Source organism: Agelaius phoeniceus, chromosome 2 (genome assembly GCF_051311805.1).
Source record: "Agelaius phoeniceus isolate bAgePho1 chromosome 2, bAgePho1.hap1, whole genome shotgun sequence".
Lineage (NCBI taxonomy): Eukaryota > Metazoa > Chordata > Aves > Passeriformes > Icteridae > Agelaius > Agelaius phoeniceus.
The window spans coordinates 11,133,440-11,160,450 of NC_135266.1; the positions used below are offsets into that span (position 1 = coordinate 11,133,440).

Here is a 27,011-nt window from a genome sequence, read left to right on the forward strand (position 1 = left end):
CTTTTACTGATAAAAAGTGCTTCCAGATTGCTCTTAACATGGAAGAGCAAAAAATCCAAATTGCTGATTTGCCCAAATATAATTTTTTTGCTCACTCACTATTAACGTTCCTATACTTAGTATAAAATAGATAACAAGCTATATTTGACTGGAAACATGTAAGCAGCAACCTTAACTCTTGTTGATATGTTTGAGTTCAGCAAAGGGAGATGGAAAATCCTTGCTTTGTGTGGGAAAGATTTCTTCAGATACTAAAGAGTGAACACCCCTAATGAGCACTAGTAGACAATTAGTCAATTACTAAGTCTTGGTACCATCCTGTAATTCAGCTACTTCACTGTGATAACACTTGCCATAAAGTCAAGAAAAAAAGAAAAAAAAATAGACTGGATAGATTTAAAGATCCTGTTATATATAGAAACTAGCATGCCCAGAGTGTCAAATATGCAGGCTGTATATTATAAAGCCAGAAAATATTTTAATTCTCAGTCTCAAACCTTGAAGTCCCATCAAGAATTTGTCACTCTTCACCTGTTTCAGTTTGTCAGTTTATTTTTTAGCAATTTTTATGCAAGTTATTTCAGTTGCTGACTTGAACAATTTGTTCCATACCTCAACACCCATTTTGTGTAAGAAAATCATAAAAGTTAGGAACCTGAAAATTGGATTTTTCTTTTGAGCAGCTGCCGTCCGCAAATGTGGAAAGATTGTTAAAAGTGAATAGCATCACTTTCTAACAAACTCTAGGTAGGTTGCATGACTGTATCTCCTTACTCATTATCATGCATTACTGTGCTATCACCAAGCATCATTACATTGGTCTTTATAGATATGTGGAAGAAAAAGAAAAGCTCTTTTGGGGTTTAAAAATGTGTTTGTACAACTATGCATGTCAGTGGTCCTTCACTGGTGACCTACTCATATGAAGTTGCATTTATAATTAAGCAACATTTCTTTATTGAAATATGTTCCATAATGTTCTGGAGAATGCATTTTTGTACCTTTACAGAGCACTAGAAAAGTGTTGGTAGAGTATGCAAAGAATTTGTTTATTAAAAACCCCACAACTTTTAGTTTAACTGACTCCCTAAGTCATTGTGCTTGTACTTTTGGTGACCTAATGGGGATTGGATAGATTTCTGTTTCATTTATTTTGAAAGTAGTTTAATTATAACTTTCATTTCTGTATTACCCATTTTTATATAGCACATTTGTTTCCGTGTGCTGACATTCCAAATCAGAGGCATCTGGTCTGTTGCATCTGCTGTGTCTCCACCAGGGTGCCACTATTAATGAGTTTTTATTCCTATGGCTGTTGTAGCAGTAACTTCTAATAGTTTCCACTTAGTTTTCTGTTGAGGATCGTTTTACAACGTTAAATACTTGGCTGAATTTGTAAAAGTTTTTAAAATGCTCTCCAGCTATTAATTTCTTCTGATTTTGGTTTTTGGGGATTTTGTCCATTTGTTTTAGATCATCTAGCTAATACTTTAAAGCTATTCAATTTTAATTTTTCCCAAAAATCATACTTAGTGATCTTTTAGTTTGTATTCTTCAAAGCACTGCTCTTTCTAGCATAAATAGCTGTATTTTTATTAACCCACAAAAACAGCTTGCATGAACAGTTTATCCAGTCACAGAATATGATAACACTTGAAGTGGAGCTCAAGTGTTGTTATTTATTTTCATGCTACAGGATCACAGGAAGAATTGGAAATTATGTGTTTTAGTAGCTACTTTTATCCAGGTTTCCATTGCGGTTTTGTATATGCACTATAGGTATCATGTGAAACGTGTATTTGCAAAATCTTTTAGATTGTACAAACTGGTAAAACTAGACCAATAAACATTGTAACAATTTTGTAATTGTAATTGGTAAAATTCTACTGAATAAAATATGACATTGCTTGGGTAAAGTTCTCAGACACTTTGAATTAAACCAAGGAAAAATAAATTTATTTGAGAAATCCTGATTTTTGTAAGAGTAAGAAAAAAAACTCTGTTTTATAATTATGTATTATTGTCTTATAAAAGGTCTAAGAATATTCAGATCTGTATATAGTTTTAAGAGTTTAAGAGTGTCTTTCTTGAACTTTTAAAAATGCACTTCTGTGCATCCAAAAGAAAATAATTTTATTCACATGAAATCGTAGAGGGAAGGCTGTCCACATAATCCATACAAGGAGGAGATTTTTATATCCCCAAGGGAACAGCAGAACTAGAAGACTCACTTTAAAGAGGCATTTCTAGTTTTCCTGAATGTCCAGTTCAGGAATTGCAGATGTGTCTTGGGGGTAAATCCTTCTGTGAGCCCTTGGGCGCAGATCAGCTCCATTTCCTCGTTTTGGTACTGAGCAAATCCTTTCTGAGCTGTTCTTACCTAGTGCTTCATTTCTTACTATATGAAACATATAACAGCAGCTTTCTTTAGTAGTGGTAAAACCACAGCATTTAATGTCTAGTTGGAGACTCAGGCTGGATCAGATAAATCACTCTGTTTGTGTAGTCCGGTATAAAATTATATTTAAGAAACTTTAGGGAAGAGAGTCACTCTTGGCATAAGACCTTAGAATGATTTAATTTTCTTTTCCTCTTGTAAACCTTTCTAGGTAGGGAAGGGGAGAGAAAGGGAAGCCACAGAATTATCTAAGCCTGTTGTGTGTGTTTTAGTGTTCTTCTGCACTGTCCATTTTGGCAATATGTGCAATACAGATGCTGTTCGACTGCACTGGGACTGCTTTTCCTATTGTGAAATTCATGTCCCTCATTAACTTGTCTTCTTATAAAATGGAGTTTGGAAGGCACATAGATATCTAGAGATAGTAATGGCATCAGTAGATTTTATTTCTCTTACTGAGGAGAGACTTCTAATTAGAAATTTCTTCTTTGCTTAATTATGCAAGCTGCTGTTTTAACTGGATGTCTCTGCAATTCAATCAGTATACAAGTGAAAAAATGCCATCCAAGCTTTTGGGTATGACTTTAGAAAGCCAGTTATAATAGATATTCACAGACCTGATACAGAAGTTAAAAGCAAGAATTTCACAGGCTGTAGCTAGATGTGTGTCTTGAAAACTACCCTTTTTTTCCTAAAGAGTTTGTAACTGAACAAAATGAAACTCTGTGGAGCTTTTCGTTTGCTTTTTATAGTACATGCTGTAGTTACTGAAAGCTATATTCTTCTGCCCTTTTGTTAATATCATTAAACAGAAAATGGTATTAGGTCTTTATTTGTAACCTTCAACTTGGTGGAAATTATGAATGGTAGTCTGAAATTGGAGGGTCAAATTTAAGATCAGACTCACAGGTCTTTTCTCTCCAGAACAGTCAGTGCATAACAGCTTTTTAAAGTCAACTATGATTATTTAGAACAAAAACATTTTAAGGAGAGGAGACTTTTAAGACAGTAAAATACTCCAGACACTTTATCAACAGGCAGGTGAGAATGCTAACAGATTATCTAACCAGTGACTCTGTAACTGGCCTCAAAAATAGAAATCCTTCTCTGGCCTTTGTTGCCAACTTGATATCTGTTAAAGTGTACCTACTGACTATCTGATGGCACACTGCACTGTTCTGATGACTAAAAGTTGTATGTAGAATAAAATTTATAGTTTGTAGTTATGTAATAAGTATTGCTACTTTTAACTCCTAAGACAGGGAAATCTAATGAGTATATTTTCTGGAAACTCCACAATAGGTAGCTGAAGTGTCTGAATTTGGTCAGTCTTCTAAAGACATACTTGGATGCTTCTGATCAAGAAATGATTGTACTGATTCCTTGTTAGCTCTTCCCTAATCCTTTGAAATAAGTTAAATATGTGCATAAGTCTTATATGCCTTATTTTCCTTGAGCTTTCATTTTCATTTTATCTAAAGCTATTGTATTTTAGTTTTTATTGCCTTCTAAATACCATAAAGCTCATATTTTTCCCCATGAGAAACTTTAAATCCACTTCTTATTATCTAGTCAGATTCTCTGGGCTTTATATATTGGTTTGAGTAGCATATAAATTATTGTGAGTGTTAATTATTTTTCAGGTAGGTAAAGACTGAGGACAGAAAAAAGTGACTTTAACAGTCTTACAATGGCTTTTAACCAATAAATAACAATTAAACAGTCATGAAATACTAGAAAATAAAGATAATTTATTAGAATTCATGAGCTAATAGGAAAAGCCTGCCTAATCTGGCAAGAATGTAAACCCTTATATCTTCTTTTTAAAAATAAACAGTAAATTATAAGATGATATAGAAAAATAGTGCCCTTCTATATAGTTTTATAGAGGAGAATAACTTATTCTGCATAATTTGACATATTAAAAATGTAGAGTGATTGCTACTTTGTATTTAGTTTTACAGGTTCTTTAAAAATTATTATTGCAAATTATACTTGGTATTTTTAAATTAATAACAACAATATTTAGAAGGTCTAGACCAAATTCTTTGTATCATTTGAAACAGCAAACAATCTTCTTGCTTTAAATCAAGTTTGCACCAAAAATGTCCCCATATGTGGTCTTCTCAAAAGCTCTTTGTGCTTTTTTCTTTATTTTATTTTTGAATTTGTGTTCAACTAGGCAATACTACAGGATCTGGAGCAAAGACGTCCCCAGCTGGATGAACTAATAACTGCAGCACAAAATCTTAAAAACAAGACAAGCAACCAAGAGGCCCGGACAATAATTACTGACCGCAGTAAGTAGTGATTCTGCTGCCATATGGCATTTCAGCAAACACGGGAAATTCTGTTCTATCTGATAAGCATGGCATTCTGCAGATACTTTATGCCTTTGCCAGGAGAAGGAGAGTTCCAACAGGTGACAGTTCTCATATGACTTTACCAATCTGTGTATAGAAGAAATGTCAGTGAAAGTCAGTGATCCCATATTTCAGATTTTTCACTGCAACTTCATATTGCTTGTCTTCACAGTGGAAGGACAAATCGTAAAAAACGTAGAATGTGAGCACCGAAAATAAAGAACTACATTTATTCTTACACAAGGAGAAAAAAGAAAGAATTCACAGAGTATAGCCACAGGCTTGTGAGAAGCTTTCAGTTCCATCCCCCGTAGTACAGCTGCAGGCTCTTCTTTCATCTCCCCTCAGCTGACGCACAAGTCTGATGATGCTCTGCATTACTCTGTATTATTCCTTCAGTTCTGTTTTCCTTTTCCAAATTTAACCAACTAGCTGTGCCTAAGGTGGAAAAATCAGTAGATTAAGTTTTAGTAGAAGCCTATAGAAGACACAGTGTTGTGACCCTTGAAAGCTTGCATGTCCTGTACCCCTCACTACAGGATGAAACACACTCTCAAGGTCATTTTATAGAAGCAGCCCATGTGATGGACTGCTGTATATCTTCAGTTGTTATCTCAAATTCTCAGGGCTAGAAACTAAGAAAAAATGGATTTTTTATGGTCCTCATGGTCTGCTATGGAGCTTAGAGAAGACCAAGGCCAAGTGCTTTGCATGTGGACAGAGACAATTTATTTTAGGTAGATGCAAACTGTTCTGTACATCCTGGCCTCGAGACCAAGGCTAGCTCCCTGCAACTGATGACTTTGAAGGTGTAAATGTAGGCTAAATTCTTCTATCCCTATGATTACAAACTTCATATATCTATATCATTATTATCTCTTTTTTTTTATTCCATCAGGTACATACATTCCATACTATGTTCAAATCAAAATGCATGTTTGTACCATATTGTTGGTAGTCACACATATAAATGCTATTTCAAGTATATCCTATGTGCAAAAACATTCTTAAACTGCTATTGAAATATGCTACATAGAAAAGGAGAAGCTTTATGATTAAAATTTTGAGAAAAAAGGGCTAGTGCTTGTATACTACATAAGAACCTGCTCCTGGTGGACATGTAAATTAATTTTAGAATCACCTACTCTTTTGAATTCTCACATGAATTGTGTACATATACTTTAGCTTTACAGTGCTTATTCAAAACCAACACATGCAGTACTCCCATCAGTATTTTGTAGCATGTTTGAATTTTTAATTGTGAAACAAGTCTTCTGAAGTTAGGAATTGCAGTCTTCAAAAAAATCCAAGATTAATTCCTATATATCCTCATGTGAATTGTATGCACGACTGAATTTTGTTCTGTTGGAAAACTGCACTTCACTTTAAGTGAAGTTGCCAGTTAAGAGAGATTAAATGCTTCTTTTTCGTACAGCAAAGGAGAGCAGCTATCAGACTGTAAATCATGAAGGAGTATATCATAGCTCAACCATATTACAGATTGTGTCAGTGGCTAGTAGTGCAGTAAATACATTTTACATGATGATTTCTTAGTTCTTATCTATAAGAATTCCAAAAAATATCCATTATTTTTGAACTTTAGGTACCAAAAATTAGTTTTACTGTGATTTAGGAATTAATTTCCTGTGCTGAAGTTGTCAATATCCTTGTCTACAAAAGTACAACTTAAGATGGAGTAGATGCAGGTCTTTTCCCTTTATATCCTATCAAGCACACCTTGGAATATGATCAGAGCCATTTTTGTTCCAGTTTTCTGAGGCAGCAGACTAGATACATGAAGATTTTTCATGTTTATTTAGTTTATATCTGAGCAATTCTAGTAATACTAAACACTGCTTAGGGGGTATTTATTGCTTTTGGATATTAAGGAGATCATGATACTTCTGGGGACACAAAGATGCTAGGATTTTACAATGTGGCATGCAAGGTATTTCAGAATATTTGCCACAAATGACATACTCTCATCTAAAGTACTTCTTCTAAAGAACAACAGTGATTTTTATATTTTTAATTGCTTGATTTTTTTTCTCCTTGTGTGCCATATGAAGAAGATGGAGATTGCTCTGTTTGGTTTGAATTAGGCCTGCTGAATACCTGTATAGACAGGATCCACCTGTTCTGACTGCAGCTACCTCTGTAGTTACCCCTTCACAGTGCTATCCTGTCCTGAAATAGGGAGCTCCTTATTCCCAACCCAGCTCCTTATTCCCATTTCCAGCTGTGTGCTCTCACCTACTGCATTCCTGCCCTCTACAGTGCTCTCAGCTGCTGCAGGTGTTTTGCCTTGTCCTCCAGCACAAACTGAGTTCAGCCTGCTGCATGCAGGATCTTGTCCCCAGGTGCATTCCTGGGAATCTTGTTCACAGCCAGAACTGAACCCTGTATTGGAGAATCTACTCCACTTGCTAAGGTTGGTGTGCTCCTCAAAGCCATAGGGACTGTCCACTCCCTTATATCTGTGCCTTGCACCAGGCTCCTCCCTTTCTACTTCATCCACAGACTTCCTCCTATTTCCTGAGTTTTTCTTCCTCCTCATAAATACAAATAGGTTACCATGGTTATGTTTCAGCAGCTATGAGTACACATTTAATCTATTCTGTTTCATGACCTGTGTATTGACACATTGGTGCTCCCCTGCAGCAGCTGTGTACCACCCTCACCATTCTGTGATGTCTCACTCCCAGGGGCCAAAAGTACCAGATCCCATCAGGAAGGAAAGGGAGTGATGGTCTGCAATGCCACATGGTCTTCATGTGGGAGTTGATAGACTTGACTTTATCCAGTGCACGCCCTGGGCTGAAGCACAGCATCTCACACTTTGGGAAACAAAAAGATGAGACGAGCTCATTTGTATGAAGAGGTTGTTCAATCACCTGGCCAATATCACTGAAGAGATATATTGTAAATACTAAATTAGACTCAGGTACTCTACAAGACTAGAGTTAGCTGCATTCTTCATCACAGGATGGGTTGGTGTGTCATCAACTGAAAATAAACCCTGAAGGCTCTGGCTTCTGTGCTAACATTGCTAACACTTCTTGAAGAAATACGTATGTTATGTTTATTAAAGTTCAACTTGGAAATATATTGAGAAACCTTATTTCCTTTTTAAAGTATTTATAAAAAAAACAAGGTAAAGATAAAGATGTTATACAAAATTTTAAAAAGTCAAAAGATGATTGTTAAATTGCAAATGTCTCTAATCATGAGATTATTTTCAACAGAGTTGTCATAGTATTGCATAGATTCAGTCTTTCTTATGAAGTAAAAATGGTAGTGAAAAATAAGCTCATACAACTGAATTATTTCCTTTGAACTTTTTTTCTCCACCCTTCATTATCTGCATGAAACTGCTGGATCTATTCTTCATGCAAAGACCTTGCTCTATAAAGTAAAGCTTGTGTTATGTTTACATAATGTTTTATTTAAATCTCTGTGTATTCTATTTAAATCATAGTTTGTTTACAACTTACACACTCAAGAATATGTAAGAATAATAATTACATTCAGTCTTGAGGAAGAGTTGTGGGAAAAAGCAGCATACCTCTCTGCTCTTTTAGTGCAGAAGCATTCTGTTCTAACAGAACCATATGCTGTACAATCACATTTTTTCTCTCTATAATGCATCACAGCTCCAAAACTCTTTGCTTTACTGCTGCTGAAAATGTTGCTTCTTTAAAATGAATGGGTTTATAAGTAATTTTGAATTTTAAAAAGTAATTAAACTTTGAAAATTCCTTATTTTCCATCCGTCCTTATGTATGAATACATAAAGTTGGTAAGAAGTCAATATAGAAACACTGAGAGATAACAAATTTACACTCTTACAATCAGAAATACCAAAGCAATTAAAAAGACTCTGTTAAATCTTGCTAGATTCTGGAAATATAAGAAATTTTAAATAGCAGGCCTTCCTGCTGCTGTGTTCACACATGTGCAAGAGGTAACAGTGCATAAACCTTCTGTGGTTTTAATTTGCTAGTAATTTACATCCCAATTTTGCAATTTTTTCTGGCTGTGTATGTGATTGAGGAGGTATGGAAATTCATATTTATAAAGCAGTATGAAGAAATATTCCCTTAGTAGCAAAGCAATCTCCCTTTCAAGATTATAAACCAAAGTAAAACATATTTCTTTAGCAATTTTGTGAAATTTATTGTACTCTCAAAATATCACTTGAGAGGTTAATTAATTCTTATTACATTAAATTTGTAAATAATAGCAATAAATACAAAAATTACAATGAAGACTATTTTGATAAAGAATTATACTTTGGGACAAAATGGTTCCTTTTAATTTTTTTTTACAGTTTTAGAAAACAAGATCAGAAGTGTATTAATAATTTATAGACAATGCCTTTAGAAGAGGTATTTTGTTTTTGTGGTTTGTTTGTTTGTGGTTGTTTTTTTGTTGTTGGTTGGTTTTGATATTTTTGAAGAAAACCTATATGCTATAATTGGTTGTTAGGAGAGCTGCATTTGAGCTAAACTGGAAAGAGTCTGAATTTCTCTGTGTCACAACATAAAAATGCCTTTATTTAGTAGTTTGCTGTATTTGACAGTTTTACGACAAAATCATCAACTTGTCATCACTTCCACAACAAAATATATAGAAATTCCCCAGTGAATTACAACTGCACTGTTGTTCTCTACATCTTAATAAAATAGCCATTTCCACTGTACTTCCATCCATGTGATTTTCTCTTAGACCTATTGAATACAAATAATGAGTTTACCCCTTGAAAAAACAAATTCATACAAGCTGGGATTTGCCATCCAGCAGTAAACCCCCTAGCTGCCAAGACCAAAATAGAAAAGTGTAAGAGAAAACTGTATTTGTATACAGTTTTCCAGTTATCTTGTTGATATTTTTAAGCTGAATTACTGAATAAACCCCAGTTGTATGTTCTCTGAATTCCACATATTTGAAGAATATTTGAAGAACATTTCAAGAATTTGAATTTCCTATCTCATATACATGCAGTTTATTAATCATCCTGATGTACCAGTTTAGAGCTGACAACTTGTTTTTCCCACGAGAACTTTATGCCATAGAAACAAAACAAGGGAGAAACAGTTGGTTTTTTTTAACAAAATGTCAATAACAAGATAAAACCAGAGCTCTGAAAGGGGTGGAATTATTCTGAGTAGCATATAGAGTTTGAAACCTGTTCTTTGGTTCATGTTTGCTGCTGTAGGACCTGTAAGAAAGTCATGGGACATCTTAAGAAGGAGTAGGAAGTTATTTTGGAACATTGGAGAGTTGCCCTTTAAGAATGGGTGATAATATGCCCCAGAAACATCTGAATGTTTGGGGAACTCTGGTTATATATAACTTCTCAGGCTATATATACTAGAATGTGCTTCAGAGGACAAAGGGCAAGATCTCAGCTGCCTGCTTCAGGTGTTGTAGTCCTCCCAAAAAGCTTTTGGAATACAACCAGAAGTGAAGAATAGTCACTAAGGGTGACTATTCTTTACTTCTGGTTTATTAACCTGAAGTAAATGGCACAGAGTAAATTCAGTAAAATTCAGTAAAAACCTGAAGTAAATTCAGCAGGAATGGCACAGAGTTTTTGGCAGCCCCAGAGGTCATAAGTGTATTAGGTGATATCATTGCTGGTGGCTTGCTCTAACATCTCAATGCTGTACAGACTACAAAACTTCATATTGTTGGTAATTGATGTGGAACTGGCTAGTTCTAGGCCAGATATTTCTAAATAGGTAAGAACTCAGATAAGAACAGAATAGATAAGTTTTATGCTGCTAGAAATCAGTCTGTGTTGGAAGACAGGCACACTGGATTGCTGTGATATATAGAGGCACTTAATTATGTCCAAATTATGTCTTAGTATCAGTTTTTCTTCTCCTACAAAAGCAGAATGGTTGATCAACTCTCTCTTGAGAAAATTATGATCACAAAGTGAGTTCTCACCTAACTGTGAACTCGTGAACAGTAAAGACAAAGTCCAGTGAGGAGTATAAGGCTGTGCTACAGGAGGATACCTTTCAGCAAAAGTAATATTAAATACTTTCCTTAAAAGCTTTTAAATAATTTCAGCTTGGCCCAAAAGAGTGAAAAGAAACAAACAAAAGCCATAAACAAGCCACTTAGAATAAGGACAGTATGATTTGGTAGGGAGATGTTTCATGTTAACAGGCTGCACTTTGTTTATGATGTAGCCATGGGTACATGAAGTGAACTGGTTGAAGGAATTGGGGTATACCCTCATCTGACAGAAGAACATACTTTCCTCTTTAGCCTCAGGAATGATTTGGTACAGCACTGGAGGGGAGCTGCCATTTGAGTCTGCTTTGTATCTTCTTTTTAACCCATGTCAAGACAATTTAAGTGTATTTAATATTCTGCAATTCACTCTGCTGTTCTTCAAATGTTTGGAGACTGAGTTTATAGAATTGATTTTAAACATATAAATCTTCAGCCCTCCACCCTCAACCTTCAACCTACCCAGTCACCAATTAGTTGAAACTGTGGCCCAGAACCACGAGCAGACATGAAATGACAAATCCTTTCCCAGGTACTGCAGTGTGTTCCCCTACTATGGTAAGTGCTGTTCACTTTTGTCAGGGTCATCTTTTCCTTCTTGTATGCTCCAGAGGAGTCATATTTTAACAGACTGGTTTTATATAAGTACATACCTTTGTTCCTAGAGCCTTTGTGAAAAATCTCCATTCATGTATCCATTTAATGGAGCTTTCTCTTTTTTTAGTTTAGCAAGAGTAGCACCTCAGTAGCTTTAGAAAGAAACAAATTTACTTGCAAAAGTGTTATAAGCAAAATGTAAAGGGAAGATAAGAAACTGCCACATGGGATGAGATGGCAGATCCTGCTCATGTAGGTCTCTGAAATTGTTAGCACCATGTGCTAACAATTTTCAACTTCTGAAAAATGTTGAAGGATTCAATAATATGCAAATCTGAAATAAATTTAGATTGCTTCTCAGGATACAAAGACTTTCACATCTTAATTAAAGAAGTTATTTTTTTTAAACATTTAATTGACCAAAACTGCCAAGAGTAAGTGGTTCTTTGGGAAAGCAATCACTGAGTTATTTTAGAGATTTCAACATATTTAATAGTACCTAATAGGAGGCTTCCTATTTACAGCATTACAGAAAAAAATCTGGTTTTGATTACATTTCAAAATTGAATTCATTCTCATTTTTGTGAATGTTAATTAACATTTATATAAAATACTTTAAAAACTGAAAATAATAAATGCTAAAGTGGTTTTACTACATCTTGTCAGAAGAAGTAGAAGAATGTTCCATTGACTTGTGTAGTGGCCAGATAATCAGAAAGGAATGTTTTCTCTCATTGAAACTGAAAAGACTCAGTCAATTTGCAATTATAAAAGGAGTAATGTAAATAATTGCCATCAGCAGTGAAGATGGTGTGCTCTGGTAGCTCCCCATACATGATGACTTTTGTGAGTGAAGTCACAGGGGGAAAGTGATGGAAGCGCTTCATCCTCGAAAGCAAAGTCAGGGGACAAATATTCCTGCTTTCATGTAGCTGGAACAGGACCTGCCACCCAAGTGCAAATATGAACATGTGGACTAGGGAATAATTTAGTTGTGTCTGTAATTTTAATCAGTAAAAGAACAGGCAAGTTAAGGATAAAAAAATATTCCAGGATAACCTGAGAATCCATAATACACACGGTGAAAAGTCAAGACCTTATTGGTAAGGACTACCACAACAAAGTAGGAATTGTCAATTCTTTTTCTGCAATATATTATTATATCCAAGCAACACCTGTCATTCTTAATATTTCTTCACAGAGAAAGTTCCCTACCAAACACTAAGCACTTACTCCTAAGCCTCAGATCAGTTGTATGATAGTATATGGATTTTTTTGTTTGGTTGGTTTTGCCTTAAGATATCAATGAAAATATAGTAAGAGCAAACTTCTTGAATCACTAGAAGTTAGAATTACCTCAATTTAATTTCCAGATCTCCTACAGACTTTCTTTATAATTCCAGAAAAGTCTTTTACTTTCATTTGTTCAGATTTTTGTCAAATTAATGTGGGCTAATATCTCTTACCCCAGCCTTTCTCTGCCATACCTCTTCAGAAGACTCGATTTTTCTACCTGTTTTGTTTGAATCTAACAAACCTCAGTGTTTGCTGTTTTGGTCCCAGTTTTTAGTCACTACTGTGTTAGAAATAGTAGCTTACACAGATAATTTTAAATTTAACTATAAGCACACATGTAAACAGTAAAAATATCCATTTTATTTTTATCTTATTCATGACGATACAAACAGATGAGCTATGCTTGTGTAACAACACATTAGTCAAAATGAAAATAAATGGAAATAAAAAGAAATTATTAAGAAATAAAGTTTTGAGAATCTGATCAAATTATTTATTCACTGACAGATGGATGGGCAATATTTAATGTCCACAGTTATTTTAAATACTGCGTCAAAACAGTATATATCCATTTATACAAGACCATAATATTCTGTAGTAATTAAAGGGCAAACAGGAAACAGAGGTCCTGCTCAGCAGAGATTACAAGCTAAATTTAGATGCCACATAATCAGCCATATCAGGAAAATGCAGGTTTTGGTGTACTTTGTGTCCCATCTCTTTTCCTAAAATGGATGAAATACACAAAGAACATATATTGGAACATGCAGTTCTCAGACAACTTAGTTAAGCATCCTGAGGTATGTTTGGCCTAAGGATTTTACTTTGGCTATCCTCGATATAAATTTATCATAATTTTGGTTTGGCTTGAGTCAAGAATAAACTGAAAATAAAACCAGTGTTTTACACAGCCCCAAAGCTCCTTTGCAAATCCAACCTGAGTAAATACTGGCTTAGTCTCTGTGAGAGAGGTCCTAAGACTTTGGTGAGTGGTTGCACCAGCTGGTGATTTGATTCTGTTATGTATACAAACCATCACTATGGTTACTTATGAACTGCTGCAGATAAATCAAAGAATTTCATTTTATTACTGGTTTCAGGATCGAATGGTGACTCTGAGGCTTTTCAGTCTGTGTTTGATGGATAACAGTGTTTCAGCCTTTATCGTACCAAAAAGGGGGGGAAGGAGAAAAAACAAAGCAGTTCTGGAGACTTGCTGCTTCTGTTTCATCTTTCTTATCAGCAAGTCTATTCCATGACAGGTGAGAGAATGGCTCGACAGAGGACAATCCCTGGTTGAGTAACAGCAAAGGAGGGTGGATAATGAGTACTCAGATATGTGGTGAGAAAGTGGTGGCATTTGGGCTTGGTGAAACTCTGAGCTTAAAAGGGAATATTTAGGAAAAAGATCTATTTTGTTATATTTTAATTGGATGGGAACTTGTGTACAGTCAAGCGAACGCCTATGCTATGGAAATTTTTGCTGGAAGTGTCAGACTGTGTTTATGTCTGCTTCACCATCTTAAGTTTAGAAATGAGTGCTGGATTTCAGAGCAAGGGATGTAATAATTTTGCAGAATATTCATTACAGTCTCTCTGAATTCCTGTACTTTTGACACTTGGCTCTCTTCACAGCAGCATAATATTAGGATGGCAAAAGTAGTGATTTCATCTGTTTGTTGGATAATTTTCTTTGCTCCATTTTATGTAGTTTCCTGAAAATGCAGAATAGAACAGAACTGACTTTTTCAGTTGGAAAGTACCTACAGTGACCATCTAGTCCTTCTGCTTGACCACTTCAGAGCTGATCAAATGTTAAAGCACTTTTTGAGGGTATTTTCCAAATGCTCACAGACAAGGGACATTCACCACCTCTTCAGGAAGCCTCTCTCACTATCTATCCTCCCTCTCAGTAAAGAAATGCTTTCTAATGTCCAATCCAATCCTGTGCAGTGCGTTAGGTACCAAATTTGCCGAGTTTAAGCCATATCAGAATAGTGACTTTGAAGTGTTTGTCTAAAGTGGATTAAGTTCAGCCCACAGAGTGACTCACCAATGTTTTGATCTCTGTTGGAGTACCATAGAGAACATGAACAAAGTGCTGATGTCTGATTAAAAGAAAACAAAACACCCCAGAACAAACACAACCCCTCAGACAAAAGAAACTAAATAGTAAAAGGCAAGTTACCATGTCTTTTCTTTTCTCAAGATTGGTGTAATTGATACTTTTTTTTTCCTTTATTAGCTAAATATTGCACTAAAATGACAGATATGATACATTTTTTTGGGTTTTTTTTACTACTCTTTATGTATCTATTTAGTTATTAAGGAACAAATAAGTGTAGTATCATACCAGGCTCCATAGATTAAGACCCAGTTTATGTGACCTTGAGAACTAGTCCATTAAATTCAGAACAGGAAAATAAAAAAATGTTATTTTTTATTTTTTTCTAGCACACACATACGCTTGCAGGGTTGTTCTCCTTTAAGTTCAAATACCAGCATTTTTATCATGGGACCCCCATTTTCTAATCCACAATTAATTTAAAAAATAAGAGCATTGTAATTGACAGAGAATGCTCAAAATGTTTGAATGTTATGGAATTTTCAGAGGAAATATCTTTCTCCTGCTGTGTATGTTACTTCCTTAGTTGACTCTGTTGGATATTTACTTTGAAGTGCATTGGCCATTTTAAGAGTGAAATTTAATTACTTGTTTGCTTTATACTTCCACAAAGTTGAAATTAAGAATTTCAAGTGTTAGGAAGCTGAGATTGTCTTTCTTTGCATAAAAATGTATGAATTAACCAGTATCAGACTGACAGCACCTTGTGGAGTGCTTAAAAAATTGGTGCAAGTGTGGGAGGGAAGAGAGAATGGGACAATTCCAAGAACTGTGGAAATGTCAATCTGAAGAAAAAGCAGGGGCCCCAAGCAATCTTTGGAAATAGTTTAAAATTGGTTCAATTTATCTAAAACACTGTGATTGTAAATCCAAAGGGAAAAAAAAAAGGTAGATTTTTAAAATTTTCAGTCTTTTGATATCTCATGTTTTTCTTCTCTCAAGATTATTGTAAGAGAATTATTTACCCAAATCACCAGGACAATTCATAATCTATTATGAAAAGTTGACTTTCTTTTGAGTCTATAAGCTCCTGTCTGTGCTAAAATTTATAGTCAGCTGTTCCTGAAAATATCTCATGGGTGAAGCTGTGTATCCAGCTGTGGGGTCCCCAGTAGAAGACACATGGACATGTTAAAGCAGGTGCAGAGGAGGCCGTGAGGGCTGGAGCACCTCTCTAGGAAAAGAGTTTGAGAGCTGGCCTTGGTCATCCTGGAGAAGAGAAGGCTCCTGGGACACCTCACTGCCACCTTTTGGTTCTGGAGAGGGATTTTTTGTAAGGGCAGTAGTGATAGAGCATTGAGAAAGGGTTTAAACTGAAAGAGGGCAGGTTCATATTGGATATTAGGAAGAAATTCTTTACTGTGGGGGTAGTGGGGCAGTGGAACTGGTTGCCCAGAGAAATTACAGATGGCCCATTGCTGGTAGTGTTCAAGGCCAGGGTGGGGCTTTGAGCAACCTGGAAGGTTCCCTGCTCATAACAGGCAGTTGGAACTAGGTGATTTTTAAAGGCCTTCTCCAACTCAAACCATTCTGAGTCTCTGATTAAGAAACTGGTAATCTGTGAAGAAAATAAATGTAGACTCTTTTCAGTTTCTCTTGTGAAATGAAAGATTGTTAACTCAGTTCAGATGTACTGATAACTCAGAAATACCTGAAATTTATGCTTGAAGCTGAATATAGAAATATTTTCAAAGAAGTGCTATGATTTCTTTCCTTTCAAATAAGTTCTTGATCATTTGGAAGTTTTCTTTGCTTTGAAAGGAAATATAAAAGCCAAAGCTGGTGTGTTTTTGATTTGGCACACTGGTTTTTTCCTCCTCCTGTATGCATGGCTTTTTTTGGATTCTGAGCTAAGCTCAGTGCCATTTCCAGCACCCAATTTTCTGTCACTGTGGTGCAGTAGTGGAGCTCTGGAGTTGTCTCCCAGCTGACCCTGGTGAGGGTTGTGTGCTGTGGAGGTGGAGTGATTTGGTAGTGTCAGAAGAGGCACAGGAGAAGATCCACGATAGGCTGTGCTCGTTTGGGGTTTTTTGGTGGAAAAAAATAGAAATATAAACCGTCTGCAAAACTTTGCTTCAGTAACTTGGAGCCTGATAGCTGAATTATTATGTCAATTTTAATTTGCTAGTTATTTTCATTCACTCAACATCTCCCAAAGTCTTGCTCCTACACTTAGAGCTGGATCTCTTAAATCAAAGCCAAAGCAAATCAGTGTACAGAATAACAAATGCAGATATATTTGGAAAGCAAGTCTCAGCCCAAACTCAGTAGGAGGTAGTAGGCTGATGACATTAGGAATATGCAGTGTAAATATGAATGTATGATAGCTACGCAAAATTATGTGGTACTAAGAATTCACAATTTCACTGCCTATACGCCTCATTAGGTAGGTAATGAATTTCACACATTTCAGGACTTAAACTACCCAACCTACCATTATGTTTTTGCATCAGTAAGTTTAGGAAAGCACTAGTATATGAAAGCTGATGTACTTTAATAATGCTAATAGCATTCTTGATTATGTTCAGAGAAAGTAAAATACAATATCACTAATTTAATATCCCATTTCAAATACAGGCACAGACATTTCTTCTGAAATAAATATTTTGTAGGCAGGTTGATTGTTACAAAAGCAATCATCCATGAACACAAATTAGATACATAACCATAAATTATTTTCCTTTTAATATCTTGAGTAACCAATATCCTAGAATAAAACCCAAACAAACAGACATTTGGGCAAAGATAAATACTAAAGTACTTAGTTGCCTCTAATTATACCTTGCAATGAGAAAAAAAATACAGAAATTAATTCTTTTTTTTCCTATTCAGTTATTTGAAAACTTTTCTATACATTTTAAACTGAAACAATTGGATTACCTACATATTCACTCATCTAGTTAATCAGATTAGTGTTAATCCTTTGGTTTTAGTTTGGGTACTTCCCATCAGTCTAAATATCATTTCTAAATCTAATGTAAGTCTTCATAATTATATTATGAATATTTAAGAAAGCTAAATCCAATAATGCAGTGCATATTTTCTACATGCAACAAAGGAAAGAGAATAAATCAAACATTTTGAAAGATGATTAAATCATTCTAGCAAAGAAACCCTCTGTTTTTTTTCAGTTAATACAATGTTACACTGAAGTTATATTTTTATATCATCCAAAGGTGAGAGTTTCTGTAGAAAAAGATAATTTAGTTAACTTCTAAGGGCATGTCCATATGCAGCCTGCTTCTGGGGTTGTGGAAGAGTTACTAAGTGTAACTCTGATGACTCTGCCAGAGTAGTGGGATTTTAATTTGGTCAATCCATATGTCCATGAATGTCCTGCTCTTAAGGATCTGGTGGCAACAGAGATTATGATCAAAAGATCATTCTCTAATCTGTCCATCTACCTTGTCAATAGTTTTTGTATATGCAAATACATATATTTGGTTTTGTAGGTTTCTAACAATACTACACTTAGATTTGTTACCTATTTAATACTAAATCCTAAAGAATCCTACATCACTTTAGGGTAAGTGTTGATTTCTCACATCAGAGTTTTACAGATTGTATGACATTTTAAAATGCAAAGCAAATGATCTCCCACATTGTGCATATCATGATCTGTTCCTTTTCTCATTTAGCGAAAAATTATTTGAGAGGTGATAAATGTTATATACATGAATACTTCTGTAAAAAGTTGAGAAACTGGTGAATGCTTTCTGAGGGACCTCTTTTCCAAATAATAAACTCTTGCATGCCCTTCTCAGTGCTCAGTCATGGAAGTTACTTCTTGCTTGGTGTAAGAAACTAATTTCTTTAGATGTGCTACCAGCTTAGTCTGGTCTCAACTCCCACTCTCTACAGCAAGGTATAAAGCATACTTAACAGTGTTGAAAAATTATTCACTTGGTGCTTAGCAGAAACCACTTGACAGTTTTCAGTTAAGTCTGTTTGATCTGACACTTCCAAAGGAACAGAGTGACCTTCATTAGTTTGAGCATGTGGAAGTGTTTTTTAGATAAAAGAAAATCAGCTCTGCCCTAGTGAAACAAAACAAAATTACATCAGACTTGCAATAGTTGGAAATAATTACCCCCCAAAAGTATCAAACTACAAAATAAGATTATGACTCTGTGTATTTAAAAAAAAAAACCCAAACACATCTACATCTGTTGAAATCTCTCATTGCCTGTCCTTCTTAAGCTCTGAGAGGGCAGGGAAAGTAATGTTCTTCCCCTCTGGACTTTCATGCCTTGGTGTGTCAGGTGCATTTTCATTGCTCTTCATGACCCCCAAAAGACAGCTAAAGGCTCTGAGTGCTTCTTCTTCCTGATTTCCTTTGCAATAATTTCTATTTGTTTATTAAAACTGTAATATTGCACAATAGTATAGATTGCAGGTCATTCCTTTTTCCCAGGTATTATTTATTAACTTGTTTAAATGCAGCTTAGTTTGAATAAGTCCTTTCTGTTTTGCCTAATTTTCTGTAAAAATAGGCTTTTAAAAAGTCTGTCATTATGTGTTATGATACTTTATGATAAGGACTAATGTTTCTATAAATACCTTAATATATTAATGGTGCATAAAAGCTACATCTGACATCTTACTGGCAAAAATGGCAGACTTCACATTGGGGTCGATATTCTGTGTTGCCACCCCCCTATTGGGGTTTATTGGCTAAATCCTCTCATTGAGGATTTAGCCAATAAACCCCAAATAGGGGGTTTATTGACCACTGATGCATAAAATATCCTATATGACAAATTATTAACGATTTTCCATATGTATGTTAAACTTCTGCCATAAGTTTCTAAGGTCATTTTTTAAGAAGTATGACTTTTATAAGCCATTGGAAAAGGTCAAGAGAAATGCTTCTCTCCAAGGAAAGATGAAGGACAGCTGAAGCATAAATCAGCACCTGAGCAGGCTGGCTCCAGCTGTTCTCTGCTGGGTGCTGTGTCCTGTCCAGATCCATAATGATGCAGGCAGCAACTTAGGGCATAACTGTCCCTGGAACTCCCCAAGTACTTCAGCAATTAAAAAAAGAAATGGTTTAAACTTATCCTCACTTGACTTTGCATCTTCCATCCAAATGTTCTCCCTAGGCCAGTCTTGCACAGATTCAGATTCTTCTTAAGAACAGAGACAGCATCCTTTTGTCAAGGGATGTTGTATGATAGGCTTTATCAAAGTGATTCCTCTTTGAAAAATAAGACTCAAGTCAGACACCTCCTGTTCTGGAAGGCAGGAGAACAGAAAATAGAGCACTCACAGCAAGAAATAATTGACAAATGGAGAATTTTAAATAAAGCCTTTCCTGGTTTAAAAAAAAAAAGTTTCACTTACTTTCTTAGAACAATACAATAATAAAACTAAAGGAAATAACAAGATAAGACAAAGTTTAAGTCATATTTTAGCTCTGATTCCACTCATGTTGATTACAGAAAACTGAGAAAAATTGAAAAAAATCAGAAAGTCTTACATTTAGTAAGACATGCATTCTTTCAGAATGGTCTTGTAACCCTATAAAAATGTATCTTTTTTCCCTCACAATTTGTTTATCCCTATTATGTGGAAGATTATATTGATTAGTGGGAGAAAGAAAAAGCTGTAAAAAAGGGGCAATAACTTAGAATATTTCTGTTTAGATCCATATTTTCTATTTTCTCCATCATGCCTCTCATAAAACCTGCTCACTTAAAACTCTGTGGACTGGAAAAAACTGGAGTGTTGTACAGCTGCAAAAGTGTAACTAAACTAAATTTAATATAGATAAATGCATAGATAAGTAAAAAACAAATGAAGTAAAATGAAATGCATAACAATTAACTATCCAGAACATTTGAAAGAAAGTATAATGTTGGGCTGCAATTCAAGCAAAAATTAATCCAACCTGAAAATCAGTGCATCAGCAGCTTTGATAACATGGATTAATACTGGCTATAACTGTTCTGCTGTTCTCCAGTTACATTCTGCAGCAGATCAGATTGTATTAGTTCCTTTAGTCTTCAAATCTATGAAAATACACTGAAAAAGCTGCTTTTATAGGAAAATGTCAATATATGGACAATAATGCTTTTGAGAAGAAGTCTCCTGCAGTGCAAAATTAGTGTAGCTTGTGTAATTTTTTGGACAAGGAAAGTAGAGGGTTTCTACCTCACAAATTCTGTTGCTGTTCACAAACTTATTCACTTTCTTGGAGGGTCTACTAGATTCAATAGACCTAACAAACTGCATGGAAATAATACTTTTTTCATCTTTGCATAGAATAAATATGCAATATGTGTGTTCTAATAATATGAACATCATTTCTCCTGTGACTGATAGCTTCTTCTCAGACTCCTTTTCTGTTGCTTCCTTTTTGGTTCTATTATAAACAGCAGAGAGTAAATTCTCTTACTGAAGCTATATGTGTCAATAAGATATATTGATAAAATGGCATGAACATTTACCAAAGAAAAATATTTTTTTGTTTCCCAATAAAGATTAAAGTATGAAGAACCTATGAAAATTTTTGCTAATAAATAAAATTTTAAGGACTGAATTTTAAGGATGCAGTCTCATTCACTCTCCTTCAATAAGTGCATTCTTTCTTTGGTATATGAAATTAATGATAACAAGATTGAAGAATACCTATCTTGTGTCTGGTTACTTTAGATGTTGCTTTCTGCTTTGTTGTTGCATATAGTAACTTCAGTTCAGCAGAATTTCTTTTGTGAATTTTAGTGTATAATCACTATTGATCAGCAAGGAAATAGTAGAGATAGAAAAAAAGAAATTGAATAGCAACCTTGAAATTACATTCTGTCAGAATCTCACCATTGTTGGACTGGGAGTGGCTGGAGCCATGCTGGGACACTTTCCAGTAAGCAAGCACAAAAGTTGTGTAGGTGAAGTACAATGAGGACTTCTTCTGGAGCACTGTGGTTGGGAAATGGATGGAGATTGGTTTTCACTTCAGGAAATAACCTCTTGTATATGCTTTTTCTTTCTGACACTCAGTTTAGATTTGTCAAATATTTTTGTGGCTTTATAGTCATGTAAAACTAATTACTAGTAATGCATGTGGCCTCATGCATTAATAAAATATTTCTCTTCATTAAGGCTGTGAAGAAAATTCTGCCTTGATTTTTCCAGATTGCCCCTTTGCAGTCAATAAAAATCTTCTTGAATTGTTAATACTGATTATTACAAAACATTGTACTGTTGTCAAATTTAGGGCAAGGAAGGAAAGGAAGAAAATGGGATAGAACAAGGATTTTTTGCCACACCAAGAAATAAGACACTGGGCTTTGAAATGTAGAAGGTACAGGACTTAGCTGTAGTGAACAATATAAACTGAGGTGTTTCAGGAACCACTCAACTATGGGGACAAAAAGATTTTTGTCATTGTTACTAATTATTTAAAATTCCTGTGCTTCAGTTATATCAATAGTACATATATCAATAGTTATATCAATAGTTTGTTGTGTCTATCTAGGTGTTTCCAATGTATAGTTATCACAATATGTAGAATAATATGTAAAACATAAAGATTGGAATCTCATTTCAATAGTATGCTTTTATAATGGGGAGTGCAGTAAGGACAGTTACATTACTTTTTTCTTGCAAAACTTACTTTTTTTAGTCATATTTGATGTTCTTACTTAACTTTCAGGTTCTTTTTTTCATCTTTGCAATAGCTTTTGGTCCACTTTTGTTTTCTATATATATTTTTTAAATTTATTGAATATTATTTATTGAGGGCCTTAAATTCAAGGTAGGAAAAAGTGATAACATTTTTTCTTTAGTTCTCCAAAACTTGTGCAATTTTGTTTTTCTGGAACAATTAGTTCACATGCCATTGGTTCTTCTATTTTTCTGGGTCTGGAACCTAACTTCTTATTTATAGGCCTGTCTTTCTCATTGCAGGTAAGGGTGATGAAACTTTGTAAGAAATTGATTTTCTCTATGCTGAACCCATTAATCCCAGCCAGACGCTCATTTACTATCCCAACATCAGAATCATGGACAGAATCAGAAGGGTCAAAGCTGGAAAACTTTGAGATAAAGACAGTTTAATAGGGAAAGCAAAAGCCACTCACACAAGGAAAGCAACACAAGGAATTGATTCAGTGATCCCCATGGCTGGGCAGGGGTTCAGCCATCCCAGGAGAGCAGGGCCCCATCACAGGGAATGGTGACTTGGCAAGACAAACCCCATCACTCCAAACATCCTCCCCTTGCTCCTTCTTCTTCCCACTTCACACTCTGATCCATGATGCCACATGCTCTGGGATATCCCTGTGGTCAGTTTGGGTCCCCTGTCCCAGCTCTGTCTCCTCCCAGCCTCCCAGGCACCCCAGCCCCTCACCAGTGTGGCTGTGGGAAAAGCAGAAAAGGCCTTGGCTCTGTGTAAGCCCTGCTCAGCAATGACAAAAACATCTCTGTATGATCAACCCTGTGTTCAGCACAAATCCAAACCACAGCCCCATATTGGCCACTGGAAAGAAATGTAACTACCCCAGCTAAACCCAGCCCAGTCCTGTGTATACACATGGGGACCTTAAGGATTTATAATGTCTGGACAGCAGAAATAGCCCTTCTAAGGGCTGTGGTCAGAGCGTTGGCCTGAAAGAACTTTGGACTGAGATTCCTCACTGCTGTCTTATCAAACATTCTTAAATATATTAATAAACCTATTCCCAGTAGTAACCAGTACCCAGAAAAAGCCTTTTCCAGTACCCTTGCACAAACCATCTATGATGTTCACAATTTAAAAGTTGTCTACTACTGTCAAATATGATTTAATAACAATTCTCTGACCCTTCTCATCTGCAGTCACTAACTCATTAGCTACAGGTGAAAGGGTTCATGGGTTCCTGAGCTCAGTTCTAACACAATAAGCACTCAAATTACATTTTCTAACTTTTTTGTTTGGCATAAATTTAAGTGGCATGCATCTTTTGTTCTACAGAATGATCATGAACAAAATACATCCTTAAGAGACATGGATTTATGCTGTAGTTTTAATTTTGGAAGTGCACCTCATATTTTAAGTTTTAGAGCCTTGTGATTTTTGTTATTCAAAAGTCTATCAAATGGGATCATCATTTAGAAATTGCAAATGTAAAGTAATGTAGAGATCTATATGTTGCATTAAATTAAATAATATTGTCATAATTATAAAAGCCTCTCTAATAAATTATTTATACATATTTTGTCTTAAATAGTACTTCACTTTTTGGTATACTTTACCTTAGAAAAGCCAGATTAATTATGTAGATATCATCGTGTGTTTAACCACAAGTGAAGTACTTGTTTAATTGGATTTGGTCATTCACTAGTGCAAGGAAACAACACTTATTCTTTGGGTTTTTTTGTTTTGTTTTGTTTAGATTACCTAATAACTTCCTGAATTCTTCAATTCCAGTCTGTAACAAAGCAAAAGTAAATATATATATGTACATATGTATATATAAAAAAAATTTACTGAGGGAGCTAAGCCAAGTATTTTCACAGGGAAACGGGAAATGTTTTTCATAGATTTGGAGCTTGTGCACTCATAGTCACTTGTGTAAATGGGCTCCTGGGATATCCTGAATGCAGTTTTCATTATGCAGCTTCATTGTCCTCTTGGGTGGGAGAATTGGTCATCATGGAATCCCAGGACTGTGGTATCTGATGAGAAACTCAGTCTTGCTGCAAAAAGCACAGTCCCTGGAGGAGAACTGCTAAATATCTTACTTACATACTAACCTCATGAGACATTATGGAAACAATACATCTATAAATATTTTGATTTTAGGTGATAACAAATCTCACTTTCCTTATTAAAAGCAGCTCTTATGAAAATTTTATATAACTGTAGATCCAACTTTCCTTTGAAGCAGAGGGTTTTAATTCATTTCATAATCATCTAACCCCTGCCAAAAAAAACCATCATAAGCCCCCCAAACTACACCCACCAACAAGGACACTTATAATAAAAAAAAATGGGTAGGAATTTTGTAGTCTGTGTTTTCTTTTTCATGGGCAGCTGACACAAACAAGCTGTTGTACTTCTGTCTGCAATGCACCAAAATCTCCAGTTTTACAGGAATCGGAACATATGAATGTCCCAAAGGGGGAAAGGAATGATTTGCAAGAAATAGGTGACAGCTGTTGCCAGTGACTCTGTGGAAGGTGTTTGGGCAGTATTTGTCCCTAAGCCTCCAGCACAACCCTTGAGCCTCATGCTGTAGCCATAGCAGGGAGATTTTGCTCAAGCAGCTCACTTCTGTTATTCACCGTCTCTGGAGTCTACAGCCTCTTTTGTTTCAAGTGTACTCTAAAGGTTACATCGGAAATCCTCACCCAGGGAGGGCACAGAAATGAGTTGTTTTGTGACACGAGTGTACAGCTTCCTAAAATGAGGGGTTAGATTTGCTTCAGATTAAATTTAAGCATTTGCACCTTAGGCTACGCTTGCTGTGCTCTGATGGTGCTTTATGTGTTCCAGCTCTGTTTCTTCAGTTCCTTTTGCTTTTCCTTTGACTTAAACATGCTGCTATGTGTGCTTACTCAGTTCTTCTCCCCAGGCTTCAGCAGGGAATGCTGAAAGGTTTTCTTCTCTCTCTTGCTAAACCTCAGCTGAATCTATGGAAAATCTTTATCCTGTCTTCTGGAAGAAGGAAAAGCATTGATAGGTAGAAGTCTCTTTTCCCTGCTGGAGCATTTCTCATCCAGGTCTTTGGGCTGCGCCATTATGGAATCAGCCTTGCAGTGAGAGATGCAGTGTTGGAACTACCAGTGAATGAATATTTCAACTGCTATCTGATTACTCTAGGAATCTCAGTTCCCTTCCCTAGAAGGACTGTGAATTTAAAATGCAGTGAAGTAGTGTTCAAGAAAATACTGAGAACATATTTTTGTGCTGACTAAGCTCTGGGAACTATATGTGTGTGTATATATATATATATACATATGTGAATGGAATGCTTATTCCTTCATGCACTGCACAGATTTTACTGTTTGTGGAGTTTGGGTTTTTTGCTTATATTGTGTCAAGCTTCAGCTGCTTGGACATTCTGTCTATTGGTGTTTTTATGCTACTATGGATGAACCTGGTGCTGGATGCTAGCCAATGCTTATCTTAGTGATTCTTAAGTTTCCAGAAATCACTTTTCTTTCAAACAGTGGATAAAGCTCATTGTTATTTTATATTTACCATGATCATATGAGCAAGTTGTTTAGCCTTTGCAGTTTGCTAACATTTGCCCTAATGAAATAAGAAAGTACAGCCATTAATTATATCTTGCAATAAACATTCAACTAATATTACTCTAGTCCCTAAGGAACTTGTTCTTCAGAAAATCCTTGGTTTGTTAAGAATGAAGGATTATTGCAGACACTTTTTCTCAAATGTGGTCCTATTTCATAAGGGTTTTTGAGGCATGAACCTGTCATTCTTTGCTGCATATGCATTAAAACATGCTGTGTGTCATAATGCCTTACTGTGTGACCCAGAACAGTTTATCTGTTCTTTTTTTTGAACTAAACTTCTATGCAATTGCAGTTTAAAAGTACAGAAGTTTTCTGATATGGTCTGTTTCTAGAAAGATTTTAATGTCATTGTTTCCTCCCTGTTAAAAACAGAATTAAAAAGAAAGAAGAAGAAGAAGAAAAGGAAAGACTTTTAAGTAATTCAGCTTTTGTTTTTCCTTTGTGTTTCACCAGTTGAAAAGATACAGAACCAGTGGGATGAAGTGCATGGATACCTCCAAAACCGGAGACAGCAGCTTCAAGAGATGCTGAAGGATTCAACACAGTGGCTGGAAGCTAAACGAGAAGCTGAGCAGGTTCTTGAACAAGCAAAAGCAAAGCTTGAGTCATGGAAAGAAATTTCCTACACCGTGGATGCTTTGAAAAAGCAGAACACAGAACTTAAGGTCACTACTGAGTATTAAAATATTTCCATTTGAGTTAATGAAGTCGTTAAAGAAAATGCCCTCTAACTGTTGTCCTCTAACTGTGGACAGTGTACATTGCAAAAAGTCTTCCACAGTAAATTAGAAAAAAATTGACATGCAAAGTCTAAAATATGTGTAGCATATTCCTTGAATATGAAATTGGTCTTAACTTATCTAAAGTCATAACAAATAGCTGGCTGATCTCACAGGAGGAATACCTACTTGTTCAGCACAAGTATTTCACATCTGTTCAGCAGCCTCAGAGCACTGGTACTGCA

The 27,011-nt window shown here is 35.5% G+C and overlaps 1 protein-coding gene across 10 annotated transcripts in view; it reads left to right on the forward strand.

Annotated features, from left to right (window-relative positions):
- Positions 1-27,011, forward strand: part of DMD (dystrophin) — a 1,046,004-nt gene that overhangs the window by 749,505 nt on the left and 269,488 nt on the right. For all 10 annotated transcript variants that reach the window (XM_077171917.1, XM_077171927.1, XM_077171925.1 and 7 more), the window contains 2 exons: positions 4,581-4,698; positions 26,501-26,712. In XM_077171917.1, the coding sequence (XP_077028032.1) occupies positions 4,581-4,698; positions 26,501-26,712 (330 nt within the window). The remainder of the gene's footprint in view (positions 1-4,580; positions 4,699-26,500; positions 26,713-27,011) is intronic.